This window comes from Rutilus rutilus (genome assembly GCF_951802725.1).
Source record: "Rutilus rutilus genome assembly, chromosome: 3".
Classification (NCBI taxonomy): Eukaryota; Metazoa; Chordata; class Actinopteri; order Cypriniformes; family Leuciscidae; genus Rutilus; species Rutilus rutilus.
The window spans coordinates 8,895,188-8,915,706 of record NC_140211.1 but is presented as its reverse complement, the minus strand read 5'-3'; the positions used below and the strand labels follow the sequence as shown (position 1 = coordinate 8,915,706).

The 20,519-nt window shown below is 38.2% G+C and overlaps 2 protein-coding genes across 14 annotated transcripts in view; one reads left to right on the top strand and one right to left on the bottom strand.

Moving 5' to 3' along the window:
• The window catches only part of LOC311287164 (endonuclease domain-containing 1 protein-like), a 35,820-nt gene extending 33,261 nt beyond the window's left edge, over positions 1-2,559 (bottom strand). Inside the window, exons 1-3 of one of the 13 annotated variants that reach the window (XM_084403815.1) lie at positions 2,207-2,520; positions 1,961-2,062; positions 484-731 (exon numbers count right to left, since the gene is read on the bottom strand). In XM_084403815.1, the coding sequence (XP_084259941.1) occupies positions 484-669 (186 nt within the window). In that variant the 5' untranslated portion in view covers positions 670-731; positions 1,961-2,062; positions 2,207-2,520. Of the gene's footprint in view, positions 1-483 lie in introns of all 13 variants that reach the window. The other 12 variants (XM_084403817.1, XM_084403826.1, XM_084403825.1 and 9 more) reach the window with 12 other exon arrangements.
• An 18-nt stretch (positions 2,560-2,577) lies between these two features.
• Positions 2,578-20,519, top strand: part of LOC311287161 (interferon-induced very large GTPase 1-like) — an 18,890-nt gene continuing 948 nt past the window's right edge. Inside the window, exons 1-7 of the mRNA XM_084403808.1 lie at positions 2,578-2,615; positions 2,735-2,816; positions 3,253-3,312; positions 3,473-3,572; positions 14,008-14,268; positions 14,376-14,636; positions 14,769-20,519. The exon at positions 14,769-20,519 is cut by the window's right edge and continues 948 nt beyond it. Coding sequence (XP_084259934.1) covers positions 3,289-3,312; positions 3,473-3,572; positions 14,008-14,268; positions 14,376-14,636; positions 14,769-19,456 — 5,334 coding nt within the window. The 5' untranslated portion in view covers positions 2,578-2,615; positions 2,735-2,816; positions 3,253-3,288 and the 3' untranslated portion in view covers positions 19,457-20,519. The remainder of the gene's footprint in view (positions 2,616-2,734; positions 2,817-3,252; positions 3,313-3,472; positions 3,573-14,007; positions 14,269-14,375; positions 14,637-14,768) is intronic.

Below are 20,519 nucleotides of genomic sequence, written 5' to 3'. Positions count from 1 at the left end.
GCTGCCATCTACTGGTTATATTGGCAATTAATTTCTTTTTAAATTTTAAATAAAACTGTTTTCTATCAAATGTTGTACATCTTGAAATGTTTTACAAATATGGACAATCTCAGAAGAGTGAGCAAATAATGTTTTTGGTCATCACATTAAAAACTGGAAAAATGTTTCGTGCATGTGTCCAATTACAGACACTGTGTTTCTTATTCCAATGTTCCCATTAGCTTTGTCTTTATTGCAATTAATAAAACTGGCTTATTGACAAGTTATAAGTGTGATAACTGCATTAAAATATAAATACAACATTAAAAAGTCAACCATTGATGGTTTTGTGTCGATGTACAGCAAGAATGACAGCTAACAGGTCACTGGAAATGCCCAAGCTGGTTTATCGAAAACCAGGAAGTAACCGTGCATATGGTCAATTAATTAATTTTTTAAATAAAAAGTATTGAGATAAAACTAAGGGTATCTGCTATAGGCTACCTGTGGTTCATACATCCAGGGTGTGTCCATCCTCCTCTGTCCATCAGACTTTTTAAAGGTGTACGCTGAATAAAGTGCCAGCCGGCGACTGCTGTCGTACAGAGTGGCATAACGTAGTTTATCTCCGTAGCGTTGGCATATCCTCTTCAGATTCCCCCCTCGGATACCTGTGGGTGCTGTGTGCATATAGAAGAACTGACTGCACTCCTTAAAGCTGTCAGAGACTGTGCCGCCTGCCAGACGCAAACCTGTCAATAGAAGAAGCCTGAAGATAAGAACCTTACAAAGAGCCATCAGAGATTGAGAAGTTGAGAAGTTATCGGTGTCTATAACAAAATGTCCAGTTTTTTAAAGGCAAAGACACACCGAACCATCTGTTCTTCCATGGTGTTCCAAGCCAGACTGATAACATGGAAGAGTGAAAGTCACCATATGCAAAGCATCACCTCTCTTAGCCTGCATATGTGCAGGCGTATTTGATCACTATAACACTGGGAGGTTTCGAAAAACAGAATGAATGATGAATGAATGAATGAATGAATGATCGATCACATCAAGGAAATGGCGATCAGAGTATGAGAGTCTATGAAATAAAAATAAATATTTAGTTTAAAACAGATGAACAATTGACAGTTCTATGGATGTTTTGCCCTCCATCCATGTATATTTATGACTACACACATGGCATTTTTAAACTTTATTACATTTTCCAAGCTCTTATACTCAGTAGCCTACATCTAATAAAAAAAATAAAAAATAAAAATAAAAAGAATAATATAAATGTAGTGTAGGAAATATAAGCGGACTACGCCACCTCCTTATTTAAGGCAGGAGGTGCCCCCACAGATCACAATTATATGTAAGCAATAAGGTACGAGAGGCTGTGCTGTATCGTGAATAAGTAACGGCTGAAGGGTGTTGTTAGGCACGACAAAAACCAAATAATACAGTTCTGATTTGCAGCAAAAGATTGTTGAGCGTCACAAAATAGAAAGTGGCTGTAAGAAAATATCTAAATAATTGAAAATACCCATTTTGACCATCAGGGCAATAATTAAGAAGTTATAATCAAGTAAAAATGTTACAAATCTGCCAGGAAGGGTTAGAATTCTTTTACTTCAATGAAAGGTTAGAATTTTGCCAATTTTTTGAACGAAAGATCAAATTTTTTGAATGAAAGATTTATTTTTTTACAGCCATTTTTTATCATATTTACCGGGGGTATGAATACTTTCCGTACCCACTGTATATTATTCACAATTTTATTGTTCCAACACGGACCATCAAATGTTGAAACGTGTCAATAATAAAATTCACAGAAGTAGGAAATAGCTCTCCTCAAGACTGCGGGTCAGGCCTGCTCTTATGGACCTCCTGCCACCTTTAAGAGAAAGAAGAAGAAAACAGAAGAAAACCCACAGCATACACCGCAATTAGGAAGTAACGTTAACCTTTAAATCACAATTTCAGTGCCAACCTTCTAGTACACACCACACAGCAGTGCCACACCACCCAAATCACCCCCACCGAAGGAGGTTTAATGTCGATGCAGGCCCGGACCCTACAAAGTCAGTGAGCACTGTAACACACAAAAAGAGGAGGGCAGTATCACAGAAACAAAAAGAAAATGACAAACAATATTTAATATAATCACATTAATCATCAATATCAAAATTATTTATTTTGAATTAAAATAAAATTTATAATTTAAGAGAAGTAAAACCTCTTAAATAATCAGCCTATATGAAAGGGTACAGAGGCTGCACGTCGAGCATAACATCAAACACACGCCAGAACTGCAGAAACCACAATCTGTTGCTACAACAACCATTATGCTAGGTCTTGATCATATGACTTAGCCACCTGCACCTGAAACTGATTGCTGGCCAGTCTCCTCCCACATAAATGAAAAGGTTTTTGTCGTTCCCGTTGCACAGTGACAGTCCTATTCGGGATTTACCAAGAAATGCCACACAGTCCTTCTCGTTTAAGTTTCGTTTTAGCGGTAATTCACAGTTTCATTTTTGTGTTAGGACCAAACCACTGAAAATGTGTTGTGGTTGCGTTTATGGACAAATTTAAGGCGTAAAACCTTAGGTTAATTAGGAGAAAATTAAATTGTATAAGCAAACGTAAGTATTCTTAAAGCGCTTAAACTAACAGGGTATAAACGCTATTGCAAAATATACTAGTTGCCTAAATGGTTTAGTCTGGTGAGTCACTCACTTTTTTAGGGTATAAATTTGTTTAGAGTTCCCGCCCCGTCAAAAGAAGATCTGGAGTTACGACTTTCAAATGCAGAGGTTTTCCTCCACTTGATAAGTGGATAAGTTGTAAGTACTAATCGATAAGATTTGCTGAATCACCGTCTTTATTTGCCTATAGTGTTATTATTATGTTATTGTGAAAACCAAGAATTGGTTAATCACGTAATGATAATTCATGCGAGTGCAAGAATATTTGATATATGATTTATCCCTGGTGGTTAAGTTATATTTGTCGTTTAAGAAATTATTTTTGTGGTTGTGTTTATTACACATTTTTTTCGTGATTCAGTCAATTTATGGTTGTAAATTTCACATGGCTACATCACATTATAGATAAGTAAAATGGTTTGCAAATAGAAATGTACCAAATCATTAAGAAAGCTTTAAATCCAAAATACAGTGTGAGATTATTTAATGTAATTTTGAAATGAAGCCACCATTTTAATAACACTACTCTACTGAATCATATTTATAGCCTACTATGTAATTAAATCTGCATCAGATTTCTTATAGGAGTCTCAATCAACGCTCAAGGAAAATGGACTGCCCCAGTGAGGATGAAGTAAGCACCACTTTTTCTTTCTTTCATAAGGCAGATTTATTTGCAAACAAAGTGATTTAGACAGAGAGTTGCAGACAATTTGCATTTTATTTAGTCAAATTTAGTCTTGACAGACCTGAGTTTGCATGCCACTAATTCTTGAAAAACTTTCAAAATCAAGGAATTTGAAGACGCTTGTGAACACCTTGAAGACAAACAACAAACAGGAGCATGTGCTGTTGAGTCCAATCACAAGGAAGATGTTTCCAAGTTACATCAAGGTAATACAGTTATATGCATCTTTGTGCACAATAATGATTTTGGAATGTTGGCCATAATTTAAATGAACATGTTTATCTCATACAACAGGTAAAGACATATAAATGGCCTTTATCATTACAACAGGCCTTATCCACAGCAGCAGCGCCAACTTTTATTTTTAATGGGAATGAAAGCGAGGCTGTGAGGGATAGACATACATCACTTCAGTGGGTTGTACTGTTATTTCGATAACAGTAAAAACAGTTGTTTTTTAATTGTTCTGCTGACGAAAAACTGCAAACATATCTTTCCAGGAAATTTCAGTAGACAAAAAAACTCCAGGAAAAATGAGCTGTGGAAATCTAACTGGTTGCTTACTATTTTAAAGCAGAAATTAAAATGACTAAATAAAAAATGATAATAAAAAATAAAAAAAACCCCCACAAAATGTTAACTTGTATGAGGAACACACATATCCACTCTTCTGAACACAGTATTTATATCACATTAATGGGCTAAACCAACAATAGTCCCTTTACTGTCCCTTCTCTCATAAATATGATCACTTCTGTTACATGTGTATTTTTAAATCTTCATTTCTAACAAACAAAATTTTAGCAAAATGTGTATTTTAGTTTGGCATGCATGCGCCCACAGGCGCTCATTCATTGAAGTCTGTTAAGTTTAACAAGACACTTGTTGTCAGAATATGCAAAATAAAATGCTCGCAAGACTTTCTAGCAGGGCTTTCAATAACAATCATTTTGGTAATCGTGTAATATGTCGATTATTTTGATGATTAATCGAGTAATCAGATTTTTTTGTGTGGTAATAAAAATAGACGTAAGCAAAGACATAGGCCTAAGCCTTTAACTTAAAATACATAACGAGGAAATTATATTATATACTTATAGTAATATATACTTCAAATAAAGAATCAAAAGCAAGTAGTCATATGGTTTCATAGAACATCACTGTCAAAATACAAAATATACACAATATAAATAAGACATTATGTATTATAACATGCCTGCAAGGGGCGCCAGCAGCCTGGTGTTATTGCACTTTACAGCAGATCAAATACATGTTTAATTTTGGCCAAACGACATGTAATTTAATATTTGCCCGTTTCTTTATGATAAAAATGCTACAGCCACTGTAATTTCTTGAAAAAGAATATGTGGACATCAAAACTCAGACAGTTTAAACATTTATTTTGAAATCGTGATGAACAGTGCGCATATTTATAAACATAATGATATATTCTCCTGTGTTGGCATAGGTTTATAAATTATTCACCTTACAAATCTGATGGCGCACATTGCATTCCCAGATGAATGTTATAAGTAACCCAAACTCACAGCATGCAGAGATGGAGTTAGAGACACGCTTCACAAATGTAAATGATAACAGTTCACATGGAGCAGCATTTGAACTCTGAGACGCACGTAATCTACACGCATATAGGGATGGGACGATTACCGGTATCACTATAAACCACGATAAAATGTACTGACGGTTATTATTATCGTTTAAAATTTAATTATCATTAAAACCGTTTTTGATTATTGCGATTTTAATAACTCACTGTAAATCCTGTCCAGCCAGAAACAGTTTGACGCAACCGCAGCACGCAATGTTTTTTATTTATTTATTTTATTTAAGAAGGAATGGCGGAAGGCAGTGACCATGGACCAAATCTGAGGTGTGGTCATATTTTAGCTTTCACAAAAGTCCTGAGGGAACTTAATCAAGGATGGTCACCCTGTCTGCAGAACATGCATAAAAAAAGTCACTGCAATAAGGGGAAACACTTAAGGGGCCCTATCTTGCACCCAGCGCAATTGACTTTGTACACTGACGCATGTATCATTCCTATTTTGCACCCGCGCAAAGCGGACTTTTCCCTCCACAGACGCGCGTCGGTTAACGAGCAAATACACTTGCGCTCCCCGGGGCGGTTCAGCGCAAAGAGGAGGCGTGTTCCGGCGCAAACGTTCCCTCATGCTATTTTGCAGGTTTAGAAAACAATTCCGCCAGTGACCAGGAAAAACCTAGTCTAAAGTCAGTGGCGCGTTGCGCATGTTATTCATGCTATTTTAAGAATAGAATTTTTGCAAATCATACATTATTACTAGGAAAAATATTAGGTCTTGTAGGTCTTGATAAGCCTAGGGCTTCTACATATCCCTTTTCGAACAGTGTGATTATTATGCAAAAAAAAAAAAAAAAAGGTTTTGTTTTTCTTGATTTTGTTTTATTTTTATTGATGGATATTTAATGTGTTGCTGTCTTTGGTTTAATTTATTTTTTAATTGTTCGAAATAAAGATTTCATTCATTTATTCATATTAATACACGAGGGAAATCATTGTTGTGTCCATGAAGATGTGAAAATAAAATAGGCATAAATCTAGCTTACACATTTAATCACACGCCCAAATTATCATACGCCTGTTTAACCGAAGCTAATTTGGGTGTGTTTGTTTCTCCATCCCCAATGTCACTTCTCTGTGTTTTACGGCCGTGACGAGGACGTCGGTCTCCTCGGCTGTGAACCGCTCCTGGCGCGCGCCTGGCAAATCCGCCGTTATAATAGGAATCCGCTTAGAAAAAGCGCGCCTGCTCTTAAAGGGAATGTGAGATGTCGCTCTGATTGGTTTATTTCACGTTACGCCCAAACCACACCTATGAATAATGAAGCTACTTCAGACCAACCCCTTTTAGATTTGCGTCGGGCGCAAGAGTCATTTATCCCGCCGGGAAAATAGCAACAGCGCCGAGACCCGCCCACAAAGTTACTTGCGCTTTGCGCTTTGACACTTGCGTTTCAGATCGTTAAAATAGGGCCCTACATCTGCCGAGTCGTCTTGTGTGACCATCACCCACTGTTAATAGCAAACGCAAGGCAAGTTAACTTTGACCTCAATACCAAAACTACATACTGTAGGGGAAATAATTGGGCACAAAATGTTGTTTTGAGTTAAAATATTTCATCTCACTCACTTGAAATAAACGTGAAGCTTCCGCGAAGAAAAGTTTGCAGCAAGTGGATTTGAGCCAAAGACGAACAAACAAGTTCAAACAAGACTATTAAGTGACATTTAAGGGATAATAATGTATTCATTGTACACTTATTACACCGATTTTTTTTATCACATAATTATGGGGACATATTGAATTGAGATTAATGTTTTAAATCTTACCTGTTTATAAATTAATTTTGTACAGCGTACAAAACAATCGTCCAGACAAGATGATCACAAAAATATCATCAAACTCTGTAAACAATAAATCAACTCTGATTTCATTTTCAGTACAATCAAAAACGGAGACGCAAGACGGCAAGTTGTATTTGAATGAAACGAGAGTCCGTTGTCACACATGGATGTGCGCTGTGTTATAATGCGTTGCTATTGACGACGGTCATTATAAGGAAGGAAATGCCACAGAATTGAATCTTGCTTTAAAAAGTGCATAGAGCTGCTTGTTTTATTTGTTGTTTGTTGATTTTCAAATATAAAACTTGTTGAAATGTTTTTAGAGTGAGCATCAGTTATTTTTGAACACTTTCATCTCGGTTTTTAACAAAACCGTGATAATATTGATAATCACGATAATTTTTCGTCACTATTATCGTGTTATGAAATTTTCATACCGTCCCATCCTCCTAATGTAAATAGAGACCAACACCTCTACCCTGATCTCACATTTTAAAAGAGCAAATTTCAGCAACGTTTGTTTCAAAAGGTTGTGCCACGATTGTGGCACTTGAAGTGCATTGCCTGCCTAGCCGTGCCGAGGCTCACTATTTGGCTCACGTCCACTCATCAGTTTTGTCCACCCTCACCTCTGTTGATGCCGTGGAGCAGAGGGGATATGAGAACCCCACCGGAAGAGGCTGTCACTACGCACCTCTGTCCACCTGCGGCCCTCGGCTGAAAGGCCCGACCGAGCTGCCCATCTCTCTAACCCCTGCAGGGACACATCAACCCTGGCGGCCAAGGCTTACACGGCAGCCTGCCACCTTGAGCACAAGCTTTGGCTTATCGGCTCGGCAGTGGACGGCTTTGCAGAACGCTTCACCGCGGCTCAGAAGGCGCTACATTTTCAAATAGTACCAGGTCCTCGACGACCCAGCAGTACGTCATGCCAACGCCGGCACCTGCTCAGGCCCAGTGTCGGACCCTGAGCAGCAGCTCAAGCAGTCTTCCTAAGAAGTAAGGAGGCTGCTTCTTCCCGCTTTGATTGGGACAGCCCCCAAGCTCCTGTGTTTATCCTCCACCCCTCTGTTCAGTTCCGAGCGGTGGAGACTGTGTGTTTGTTAGCAATGCTGGTGTTGTCCCACTGAGTGTTTGTGCAATAAAGCAGTTCATTACTGTTGCAGTGGAGAAAAAACAACAAAAAAACACCTTCAACAAAAGAGGTTTTCTCCCTTCTCACGCTCTCAACAGCGCAAGGGTCAGCTCTCCACCTCAGAGCATCCAGTTTGCTCACAGACCCCCCCACCCCGCTTCAGAGACATGGTCCTGTCTATGGTCTGAGACAGCGAGGATCATGTGCTGCAAACCAAAAATAGGCCCATCCTCGATCGGATTCTACTGAACCGTGCCTTCATGAGACGCAGTTCAAAATGCTAACCTTGAAACAAATCCCCTCTCAGATTTGCTCAGTGAAATGTATACTTTCATATGCAGATAGCCTCTCATCAAAGACTGTTCTTGAGGTTTGCGTTCAAAGGAGTGGCTTCCCAGTTTACCGTCCTAACATTCGGACTGTCACTACCACCCTTCACCTTCCCGAAATGGATGCGGCACTCTCCCCCCTGAGACAGAAGATGGTACGCATCCTTATCTCAACGACTGATTTATTATGGCCCTGTTGAGGGATGAGCTATGCCACTTAGAGTGTATGGGCTTCAGAATCAACCTGGTGAAAAGCTTGCTTTCACCCAGCCAGCGAATATGTTTCCTGCTTGTGGCATTCGACTCTGCCCAGATGTAGACCTGGCTGTTGCCGGAGCGCTCTCTGAAAATTCAGTGACTCAGGGAATCATTCAAATCTTTGTCTGCTAAAGACGTTGCAAAGGATGCTGGTGCTGGAGCCTCCTCATTCATTCCACTAGGCCTGTCTCATACGTGACCATTTTAGTCCTGGCTCCACAATTGTACTTGATGCCTACAGATGCCTCCCACAAAGGTTGGGGCATGGTGTGCAATAGCAGGTCAACGTTCGGCACCTGGTCAGGTCTGAAGCTCCACTGGCACATCAGCTGTCTGGAGATGATGGTGGTGCAGCTGGTGTAAGGCCTTTTTGCCAGACTTGAGAGACCACCATGTCCTGGTCCGGTCGGACAACATGACAGTGGTCGCATACATAAACCACCAAGGAGGCCTGAGATCGCACCCTCTGAACAGACTGGTGAGACTCCTCCTCTGGGCACAGTACAACCTTCGGTCAGGGCAGTACATGTGCCGGGCAGGCTGAACCAGGGTGCGGACATGCTTTCCCGGAGTGGTGTGACTCTAGGGGAATGGAGACTTCACCCCCAGATGGTTCAGTTGATCTGGAGTGTCTGTGGGCAGGCGGAAGTGGAACCCTTCGACTCGAAGGAGATCTAATATTTTTCCCAATGTAGCAATATTTTTCTCTCGAGCGCGCCTGTATGCCTTTCCACCAGTGGCCCTGCTCCCACAGGTCATCAACCAGATCAGAGAGGACATACAGTCATAGGGTTAGACTATGGTTTGCTGGATGCCAACAACTTTATTAAATATTTAAGTGCATCACACTCCACTGGAGAGTGGTGCTTATCTATGGTACATATCTTTCCGACTTCCATTACGGATTGCCACCCAGCCTAAGTTTTTTCCCTGTACCAAGCACTACTGCCAGTAATAACCCCTGTCCAGTCTGCTCACTTTGTTAATGCCATCAAGCTTCCATCCCTGGGCCAGGCTCGCAGGGCCTCTTTTCTGCCTTATGGGCTGGGACATTCCTGCACTAATAATACAGTGTTGTTGGATTGCGTTCCCCATAGCAGTGATTGAAAGGGCACATCGTACTCCAACCGTGCGTAATCCCAACTCCAAATCGGGTGCAAGGTCAATCCTGATAAAGCTCCTGAACCTTCAGGACAAGATGAAAATGTTCCGACTTGCCCGGGAGAAGGGGCATCTTCAGTACCAGGGGACGCGTATTTACATCTACCCAGATTACAGCTCTGCTCTTCTCGAGAAACGCTGTCAGTTTGATCCCATTAAGAAGATACTCCGAAAGCTGGATATTAATTACTCGTTACAGTATCCCGCAACGCTGAGGGTAACTGTGGATGGTAAGGTCACCACTCTCCGTTCCCCCGAGGAGGCAGAGGTCTTCCTTCGTGATGCTCCCATGGGACCTCCGTAATACTGCATGATTTTCATTCTTTTTTTTTTTTCTGTTAGTCCTATTGACAGTATTTTTCTGTTTGTGTCAGATCTTAAGCAGTTTTGGTATTTTTTTTATCAGATTTTTTGTTTTTTCATGGTCTGATGTGGGCGGCAGGCCACTTGTGGCTGAACCAACGTGACCTCTATTTGCCGTAAATCGTATAAATTGCCGTAAACTCACAACAAGTACACCACCTTAGCAGCGGCTGATAGCAGGTCGTTGTGAATCACCGCCCCCTTTGTTTCTTAAGCTGCCCGGACTTAAACTTTGTGAAATGATTATTATTTTTGACTGGTAAATGGTAGCAATTTACTAATGAAGCATATTGTACTTTATTTCTTTCCCCTTTTTCTTACATTATTATTATTTATTTTTTCCCAGAGGGAGGGGTGGGATGTTTGAGGTTTTGACCAGTAGTATGAATTCAGCTCATTATTTACATTCTCTAGTCCATCTAACAAAACGCTAAAAAGCAGACTGAGCTTGGTTAATTTTTATTTGTTTAGATTATATTTTTATGTAGAAATGTGTGTGTATATGTGTATGAGGGTGTAAGCTCTCTTTTCTACCTTTTTACTGCTAGTCCTTATTACTGCTATGTTTCGTTTGTCGGACTGTTTGTTTACTGTCATGTCAAAACTGTACTATGAACATCAGTAAAGGTATGTATATCATTCATCTGAATATTAGAAGTTTACTACCCAAAATTGACCTTTTATGAGCCTGGCTTACTTATAATAAACCTAATGTAATCACACTTTCCGAGACCTGGCTCAATAGTACGATATCAGATGATGATATAAAACTTGACAATTATGTTTTATACAGAGCTGATCGTGACTCTAGAGGAGGAGGAGTGGCTACATATATTTCCTCAACTCTAGTCTCAGAACTTGTTACACCAAAGGAGAATCCCTTGTATTTTGAATTTTTATTTGTTAAAATAATTCTTCATTAAAATAAACAATTAATAATAGGCAATATTTATAGACCCCCCCAAAGCTCCGGTTGAATCCACTAAATGTATTATATCAACTATTAATTCCCTTGATGATCACACTGAAATGATAATTTTGATCGTAATTTATTTAGTAGTTCAAATTTAACACAACTTATAACAGAACCCACCAGAACGGATTCCAAATCATCATCCTTGCTAGACTGGATCCTAGTCACACATCCAGATAGGATTATTTCATCTGGAGTTTTGTCAGACTCATTTAGTGATCATTCTATGATCTACTGTGTCTGGAAAATAAACATACCTCGTCTACCTCCAAAATTAATTAGGGTCAGACAATCAAAAAATATTAATTCTGAACACTTTATCCAAGACATGACTAACATTAACTGGGATAGATTTCAGTTAATCCCATTTGTTGAAGATGCATGGAACTATTTTTATTTAGAAGTTACCAAAATTATTGATAAACATGCACCTTGGAAAATAACCAAAGTTAAGGGAAGACACTTGCCTTGGATAAATGGTGATTTAATAAATCTTTTCAAAGATAGAGATAGAGCTTGGAGAAAATACCGCTCAACAAGGGATTCTACAGAATGGGATACTTATAAGAAGTTGAGGAATGTATGTACAACAAACATCTAGCAACAGATTATAACAATCCCAAAGTATTCTGGGACAGAATTAATAATTTAACCAATTTTTCATCTAAAAAACAAACTAATTTAATACGAATAAATAATGAAATTGTTAATGATTCCATTGAAATTGCCGATGCATTTAATCAATACTTTACCAAAGGTAGTCCTATACCCTCTGATTTTTCTGATCTCAATTCTAATTTGAAAACTCCTAATCATATTTGTGAAAACTCCTTCTCCTTTAGACTCATCAGTCCTATATAAGTTCAGCAAGTTATCGCCAGTTTAGATTCAGATAGCAGTGCAGGCCCAGATGGTTTGGAAATCAAGTTTCTGAAAATGGCCTCACATGTCCTGGCTTACCTTTTGTCTGATTTATTTAAATTATCATTGACAACATGCACCACCCCAATATCTTGGAAATGTACCAGAGTTACTCCATTGTATAAAAACGGTGATCAACATGACATTAATAATTATAGACCAATCTCAATAATTAATAGCGTGGTGAAAATATTTGAAAAAATAATTTTCAATCAATTATCATGATTCCAATGATTTTAATGATTCCAATATTATATCTCCTTTTCAGTCCGGCTTCCGACCAAATTTTTCTACAACAAGTTTACATCTTCTTTTGATTGTAATAAATTAACTGGTGCCATATTTATTGATTTAACCAAAGCTTTTGATTTAGTTGACCATTATCTTCTTTTAGATAAACTGTATGATATTGGCCTTTCAAGATCTTCTTTACTTTGGTTTAATTCATATTTACACCATAGACAACAATGTGTTTTATATCAGTGAAGTTTCTCGGATTTTAAAACTATTGATAGAGGAGTACCTCAGGGCTCATCTCTTGGACCGTTATTGTTTTCTATTTTTATAAATAATCTTCCACAGGTTTGTTCTAATTGTCAAATTCAGTTTTATGCAGATGATACTGTTATTTATTTTTCTAGCTCTGATATTTCTTATATTCAACGATCACTGCAATCTGATTTTGACGTAGTTCAAAACTGGTTTACTTATAACAAACTTTTGCTAAACAAAAATAAGTCTTATTATATGTTGTTTAATACAAAACAAATATCACTACCAACTGACTACTCAATTAATTTTATAGATGGAACTCCAGTGTTAAAAGTTGATGAGTTTAAATATTTAGGTATTTTGCTTGATTCTCAATTGTCATTTAGATCACATATTGACTTAGTTATTAAGAAAATATCATATCGACTATCATATCATATTTGGGGATATTTAATTTAATTAATCAATCAACAATACTATTGATCAGTATTACCAAACGTGGACGTTTTCCACTAGAAACAAACATTGATGTATTATTTTAATTTAATACTGTGAAGCTGCTTTGATACAATCTGTATTGTGAAAAGCGCTATATAAATAAACTTGACATGACTTGACTTGACAAATCTTCGTCCTCTCAATGTTGTTTATAATAATCTTTGCAGATATGTACTGAGGTGTCCATACAAAACGCATCACTGCCAAATGTATGAATTATTAAATTGGCTATCATTAAATTCAAGAAGGCATTTTCACTGGCTTCAGTTTATTTTAAAATGTTATCACTTAAATTATCCTCTGTATCTAAAACAATATCTAATTCCATTTCACTCTTCATATAATTTAAGGCACTTCGATCAATTATTTTTTTACGTTCCCAAAATTAATAAATAAGTAGGTCGTCGGGCATTCAAATTTAAAGCTCCATCAGATTGGAACAATTTACCAAGTGCAATCAGATCCATTACCTCGGTTAATCTCTTTAGGCCATTACTACATGATCATTTGCAGAATACATGCTCTTGCTTTTGATTATACCCACTTTCAATTATCACGTGAACTTCATTATACTGAACGGCACTGAACCTGCATGTTATGTGTGATAACTGTATACTTATTGTATCAATGTACTTAGTGGGCTGGTATGTGAGGAGATAGTTATGGAGAGCTAAATGTTGTTATGAATGTGAAGAATTATGTGTTATACAATGTAACCTGTTGTCTGTATTCGTGCTGGTTCTAAGGACCCCCTCGAAAACGAGATGGTGCATCTCAAGGGGTTATCCTTCAAATAAATTTCAAATTTCAAAGAGCATCAGCTATTGACGAAATGTCGAGTGAACCGTTACATAACCGTTTGTTTACTAACTTAACCAAGGTTACGTTTTTACGGAAACATTTTCTTTCTTAATACACATTTTTGGTCTTGTTTTGCATAACGCATCAGTGCACATTATTACAAAAGATTTTTTTTCCCCTTGTCATCTGACATGCAGAGATTGCATTAGTGAATGCATATTCATACAGATAAACCAATCACTACTGACAGTACTTTTTAATACTCTTTCCAGAAGTTGAAAATGTATGCTTCTTGTTTCCACAGACGTTCCTGCACCAAGTGGAATTTTAGTGCAGCTTATTGGGACCAGTTCTGTTACTCTTGCTTGGGAAAGCCCAGACAATATATCTACATTTGAGGTGACCTACTATGAGACCGCCGCTGCAAAGACCTCTACTATCACCACAAATGACACAGCCATAGAGGTGGAAGATCTATGTCCAGGAACTGAATACACTTTCACCCTTGTTTCAATATTAGACAATGAAAAACGAAGTGTGGGAGTTGAAGTGACTGCATGCACCAGTAATTATCTTTCTGTCTATCCATGCAGTATGAATCTAGAATTGTATGACAATGTGTCTTTGAAATTGAAAAAAGAATTAACAACATAAATGTTTTCATGATTGCAGGGCCAGTCCCACCTGAAAATTTCAAGGTTGAGAGTGTAGGCACAACATCAGTTACTCTTATTTGGGATGCATCTGGCAGTGAGGAGAACAAGTTTCATGTTGTTTGCAGCCACAATGGAAAAATCATTCAGGAAGAGATAAAAGAATCAAGAACTTTGGTTTTCTGTGACCTAATTCCTGGAAAGAAGTACTCTTTTCACATTACTAAAGTTCTTCCAAATGGCAACAGAAGCAAAGAAGCTGTCACATATGCTCAAACCAGTAAGTATAATATAGCAAACTTCACAACAAACATTTACATGCCTCATTTTATTTGATACATTTTTTAAATTGTGAAATGAGGAGAAACAAAATGAGGAGAAACAATTGATTAAATGCTTGCTTTTTCAACAGAAACAAACATCCAGAGCCTTTTACATGATTTGGGGTTGGAGCAATACTACCCGAACAAACTCTCACTCAGCGATGTGCTACAGATTGACAAAAGGTCAGTGACAGATGAGCCAGCCCAGTCTCTGTCGTCTTTGCCATGGCTGTTCCTGAAGAAACTGATGATGGTGAATGTGACTGCAAGAAGTGTCAAATATTCATCAGATGAGATTGAGGATTTGCAAAGCTTAGATTTGTACAATGACACATTTGATTTTCTGAATGATCAGAATAGCAGCGTAAACCCTTTAGATATAGTGAATGCCCTGTTTCTTTGTGCAGATGGTTTTCTTCAACAGGAAATGGTCACGAAAATGTCAATGTGTCAGTTCTCTGTTCCTTTACTACTTCCAAAGTGTGACACACAACAGTGCACGTACATGCTTTGGGCCATGCGAGATATTGTGAAAAAATTTAGACCTCATTCCTTGTTAGACTCAAAAGGTTTTGTGGAGGAAAGAATTGTTCACTCTGAGCTCCCCCTAGTGTCCTTTGTTAGACTTGGTGACTGCAGCATTTCTAAATCTCAGATCTTAAACAAATTGCTCAGCAATCCCCAACAATATCATGACACTTTTGTACATCATGACATGGACTGCGGAGACATTCCAAGAAAGATATCAAATGGATTAGTGGAGATGGGTTGGTATCTACCTTGTGGAAACAAAAACATTGATGTTTTTCCTGAACCTGTGGCTGTTGCAAACTTGAGAGGTGACATCCGGACCTTTGAAACACAGTACTCTTTCTTATGCCAGACCTCCACTGCAGTTTTTGTGTTCTTTGACAATCTGGACACAAACTACAAGTTACTTACCAACCAACATGCTAAAGCACAGTTTTTTTTAGTGGGCAATGTGCAAAGTAAAAAAATTGATTTAGAGCAGCTGAAAAGGACCGCATCTGAAATGAGTTTGAAGAAAAACAACATCATTCTGAAGAACAATCAAAACGATGCAAATTTTGTCAAAAATCTGCATTCTGTAGTAAATCACATAATTAATAATCATGGCAAAAAAGCTTGTCTGGAGGAAATGGACACTATAGCACATGAACTCGGAATTCAAGTTGATGAAGACATTCAAAATTGCCAGAAAGCAAAAAATAATGCACATGTCTTAACGACAAATATAAAGGAAACACTGCAGTTCAAGAAAGATCAGCTCCCCCTCCAAGGTCAAATCTGGAAAGATTTAGCAAAACTGGAAAAAGAGGAATGCAGACTCCGGAAAGCTGGTAATCAAAACATAGAGACATACAAGAGTGATCTCCAGATAAAAAAAAAAGAACTCAGGAAACAACAAAGTAAATATGACATCTCAGAGGCAATGTCCTGCTTTGTTAGTGCACTAAGTTCGAGCCAGGAGAGGCCCTACTTCTTGAAGTGGATGCGGATGAACCTTGACAATCTCTCGCGAAAAAACCTCTCAGGCCTCCGTGAGCAGTACAAAGAAAAGTGTCAGAAATTTTCCGAAAACAAAGAGGAAATCGCACAGCTTGACCAACAGATCTCTAACAGTTCTTTAGGAATAGAGCACTTTCTGCGAGAAATGGGCCAACTCTATGAAGCCGCAGTGTCACTTCCAGAAAACGTAGAATCGCGTAAACAAATGCTACACTTGCCTCGGCTATGTGCTGAGCTGATGTTGGATGGCTTTCCTCTGGAACTGGTTGATGGAGATGCATCAAATATTCCTCTCAGATGGGTGAGTGATGTGCTTGTGTATCTGAACTCTTCGGTGCAGCCCAACAATACAATCTTGGTGGTCACAGTTTTAGGAGTCCAGAGCACAGGGAAGTCCACCCTGCTAAACACCATGTTTGGAGTTCAGTTTGCCGTCAGCAGTGGAAGATGCACCAGAGGAGCTTTTATGCAGCTGATCAAAGTCACAGAGGACATCAAGAAAGAACTTGGTTGTGATTATTTAGTGATAATTGACACTGAAGGTCTGAAATCACCTGAACTGGCAAAACTAGACGATAGTCATGAACATGACAATGAATTAGCTACACTTGTTGTTGGATTGAGTGATATCACAATCATCAACATCGCAATGGAGAATTCCACAGAGATGAAGGACATTTTGCAGATTGTAGTCCATGCTTTCATCAGAATGAAGGAAATAGGTAAAAAACCCAAGTGTCTGTTCGTCCACCAAAATGTTGCTGATGTATCAGCCCATAACAAGAACATGAGAGATCGAAAGCTTCTGCTGGAGCAGCTGAATGAGATGACAGAAGCGGCAGCTAAAATGGAGAACAAGGAGGAGTATAAAAAGTTCAGTGATGTGATTGAGTATGATCCAGAGACCTGCAACTGGTATATCCCTGGGCTCTGGCATGGAAATCCTCCAATGGCACCAGTGAACGCTGGCTACTCCGAGGCTGTCTATGACCTTAAAAAGAACATGATTGATGTAATTGGAAAATGCAAAAACAAAACATCTGGAAACAACATAACAGAATTTTTGGAGTGGACAAAAAGCTTATGGAATGCAGTCAAATATGAAAACTTCATATTTAGCTTTAGGAACAGCTTGGTGGCCGATGCATACATGAGACTGTGCACAGAATTCCACAAATGGGAATGGTCTTTCAAGAAGCATATGCACTCTTGGTCAACTCAAGCTGAAACCAGAGTGTCAAATTTTGAGACATTCAAACTGAAATCAGACAAATCAGATCTGAATGATCTCTTCTGCAAACTGAAACATGAAGCTGTCACAGAGCTTGACACCTTGGAAAAGACCACAATGGAAAATCTGTCCAAATACTTTGAACAAACAGAGGGTCATGTCTACCTTGTGGAAAAGTACAAAGAAGACTTTGTGAGCAGCGTAAAATGTCTCAGGAGGGAAACTGAGAGCTCTTTGCTTATGCAGCTTGAGGCAACAGTGGACATTAGGAGAGGAATGAATAATCTGGACAACATCAAGAAAACATTCACTGATACAATGGAGAAAAAAGTGCTGGGTCTACTGGAGGAGTTACGCAAAAACAACCGCTCAAAGAGTGATGCACAAACGACTGACAAAGAGCTTGATGGATTTTTTGAACAAATATGGCGAGACACCATAAATGAGCTGTCATTTACTGGACTGAAGAAAAGAAGTATATCTGATTGTGTTTTCAGGCAACTGCGAGAAAACATGAAGCAGAAGGGAAGTTCTGTTGCAGAGAAATTAACATCAGTTAATCTGAACAATTATGGCACAGGGGTGTTCAAAGTCACCAAAGAGAATTTCTTCAAAAAATTACTCAAACGTATCATCAGCGACAACTCTACTGTGGACCTAAAGAATTTGGCAGATGATATAATTAACACATGCTCTCATTTAGTCATGGACAAGAGAGAGAGACGTTTAGATTACCATGACACCTACATTCATGAGATTCTAAAGATAATTGATGACAGATTAATGTCCAACAAGAATGTAGGATTTTCAGAGGAATTTGAACTATCTCTCAAATTGCACATTTGTGGGTCTTCTGCAAGAGAATTTCAAGACATGCATGAGTGTTTCATCAAGGAGAATGACCCACGTAGATGCCTTGATCAGTTTAAAGACAAATATCGCAATGATTTCAAGGACCTGTTTCATGATCGCGATCAGTGTCAGAGAAAGGCAGAAGAATTCACTAAACTGTGCTTGATGCCTGCAGTTGAGACATTCATCTACAGCTCCTTGGGTCCAGACATCGTTGACAAAATGCTTCAGGGAAAAAATGCATTTCAGTTCAGCACTCGTGCATTTTTCCAGTACTCACTCTTAAAGGAACTTGTGAATGAAGATAAGTTTGAACAGTATGTAAAATACATCAGCTCATATGAGCGTTTTGTTAAGGGCTGGATATTAGATCAAATCACCAAACAGTTTTCAAACGGACATGAAGTGTTTGAGTTGGAGGAAGGTCACCTTAGAGGAATCACTAAGGAGATATTAGAAGCTGTCAAAATGGCACTGAATGAGACAAATGAAGATGGTATCAAAGGATTCATACATTGCATATGCAAGAAGCTTGAACAAAAGCTAATAATTCCCAAAGATGCTCTAGAAACAGTGATGGTCCTAAACAATGCATCTCAAGAGCCATTTGCTGGCTGGCTGACCAAATCTGTAGAGGAGATGGAACAGACACTGAAGGAACATCTGAAGAAAGTCGACATACAGGGCAAACTCTGCAAACTCAAGATTAAACCCCAGGATGAGCTCTTCAAGAGAGTGTTTGGATGTGGGAAACAGTGTCCATTCTGCAGCGCTCCATGTGAGGCTGGAGGAGAAGCTCACACTGATCACTGTGCTTCAGTACACAGACCACAGGGACTTGGATCCTACATGTATATACGCAATGAAAAATTAGTGACTGATATCTGCTCAACAGATGTCCACAGTGAAACAACATTTGAGTGCTTTGAGACTAATTTCAAGTCTCATCCTTACAAAAGATACAGAGAAATCTTTCCTGACTGGCACATCCCAGCAGACGCTAGCATACAGGCCTCAGATTACTGGAAATATGTGATGGCCCGGTTCAACTCTAAGTTTGCTAAAGAATATAATGCTCACCCTGCTGAAATACCCTTGACCTGGAAGTTAATCAAAAAGAAGCAAGCAGAGGAGAGTCTAAAAGAGTCTTTTAGCATTAAATAAAAACTATCGTTACACCCCTAAATATATGTACATACTGTATGTATGTGTGTGTATGAGAGTGTGTAACAAACATTTGCATATCAAAGATTTTGACAAAAAAAACAACAACTGGTTTTATGTTAGTGCTTTTTCAAGTTTGCTGTTCGATATTTGATGAACAATTTTTTTAAGTGTTTTTTCCCGTTTGTGGACAAATTATCTACTTTTAATCATTAATTTATTTCTGATGCTATACTACAGTTGCACCATGGAAAATATCTACTGCATCAAAAGTTGTTTTCCTCAGAAGCAGAATTCTAAACCATGAATATAAAATTATTGTTTAAAATACTGTATGTAGGTATTGATGTACTGTCATTTTGACTGCTAAGTGTAATCAATTTAACAAATCTGTGCTTTTGAATAAAATTCTAAGTGAATACATGTGTCAGGTATGACAATAAATTGCAGTAAAAACATGTAGTACCTGATGTTAAATGAGTCATTTAGATGATTAGTAATTTGATTAAAAGGAAACAGAGTCTGATGTCTGGCTATGAATTTCTTTAATGTTCCCCAGATCAGAGTCACAGCATACAGTGTGTAATAACTTCTAAATAAAGAGAAATATCATCACCTTATTTATATATTTTTACCTTTTCTTTTTTTAAATCCATTATTAACACATTTATTCTTCATCATGTGTGGCGTTCTGATTCTGAACATATAGTAAAACAGGGCAACAGGTGTAAATTTGCTTTAGGACCCAGTAAAATGTTTATTTTGTTAGAGAAATAACATGTGCTTCATTTATTCAGTAATCTTTAAACCACCGGGCTTGACATATTGAGACACTCTTGCGCTCTTTATGCCATCTTTATTTTGGCATTCGTTTACTAGACGCTTAATTCATTAACAATAGTATATACTTAAGTGTAGTAAAATGTGATCACAAAATAATACTTTTCACCTATTTTAGATATTTACTGAAGTTCTAGTTGCATTTTGGTAAGAATGTAATGCTACAACAATTTAATGGCAGATGAAATACTTCTCATAACCACCATGGTTTCCAGTGCTTCCA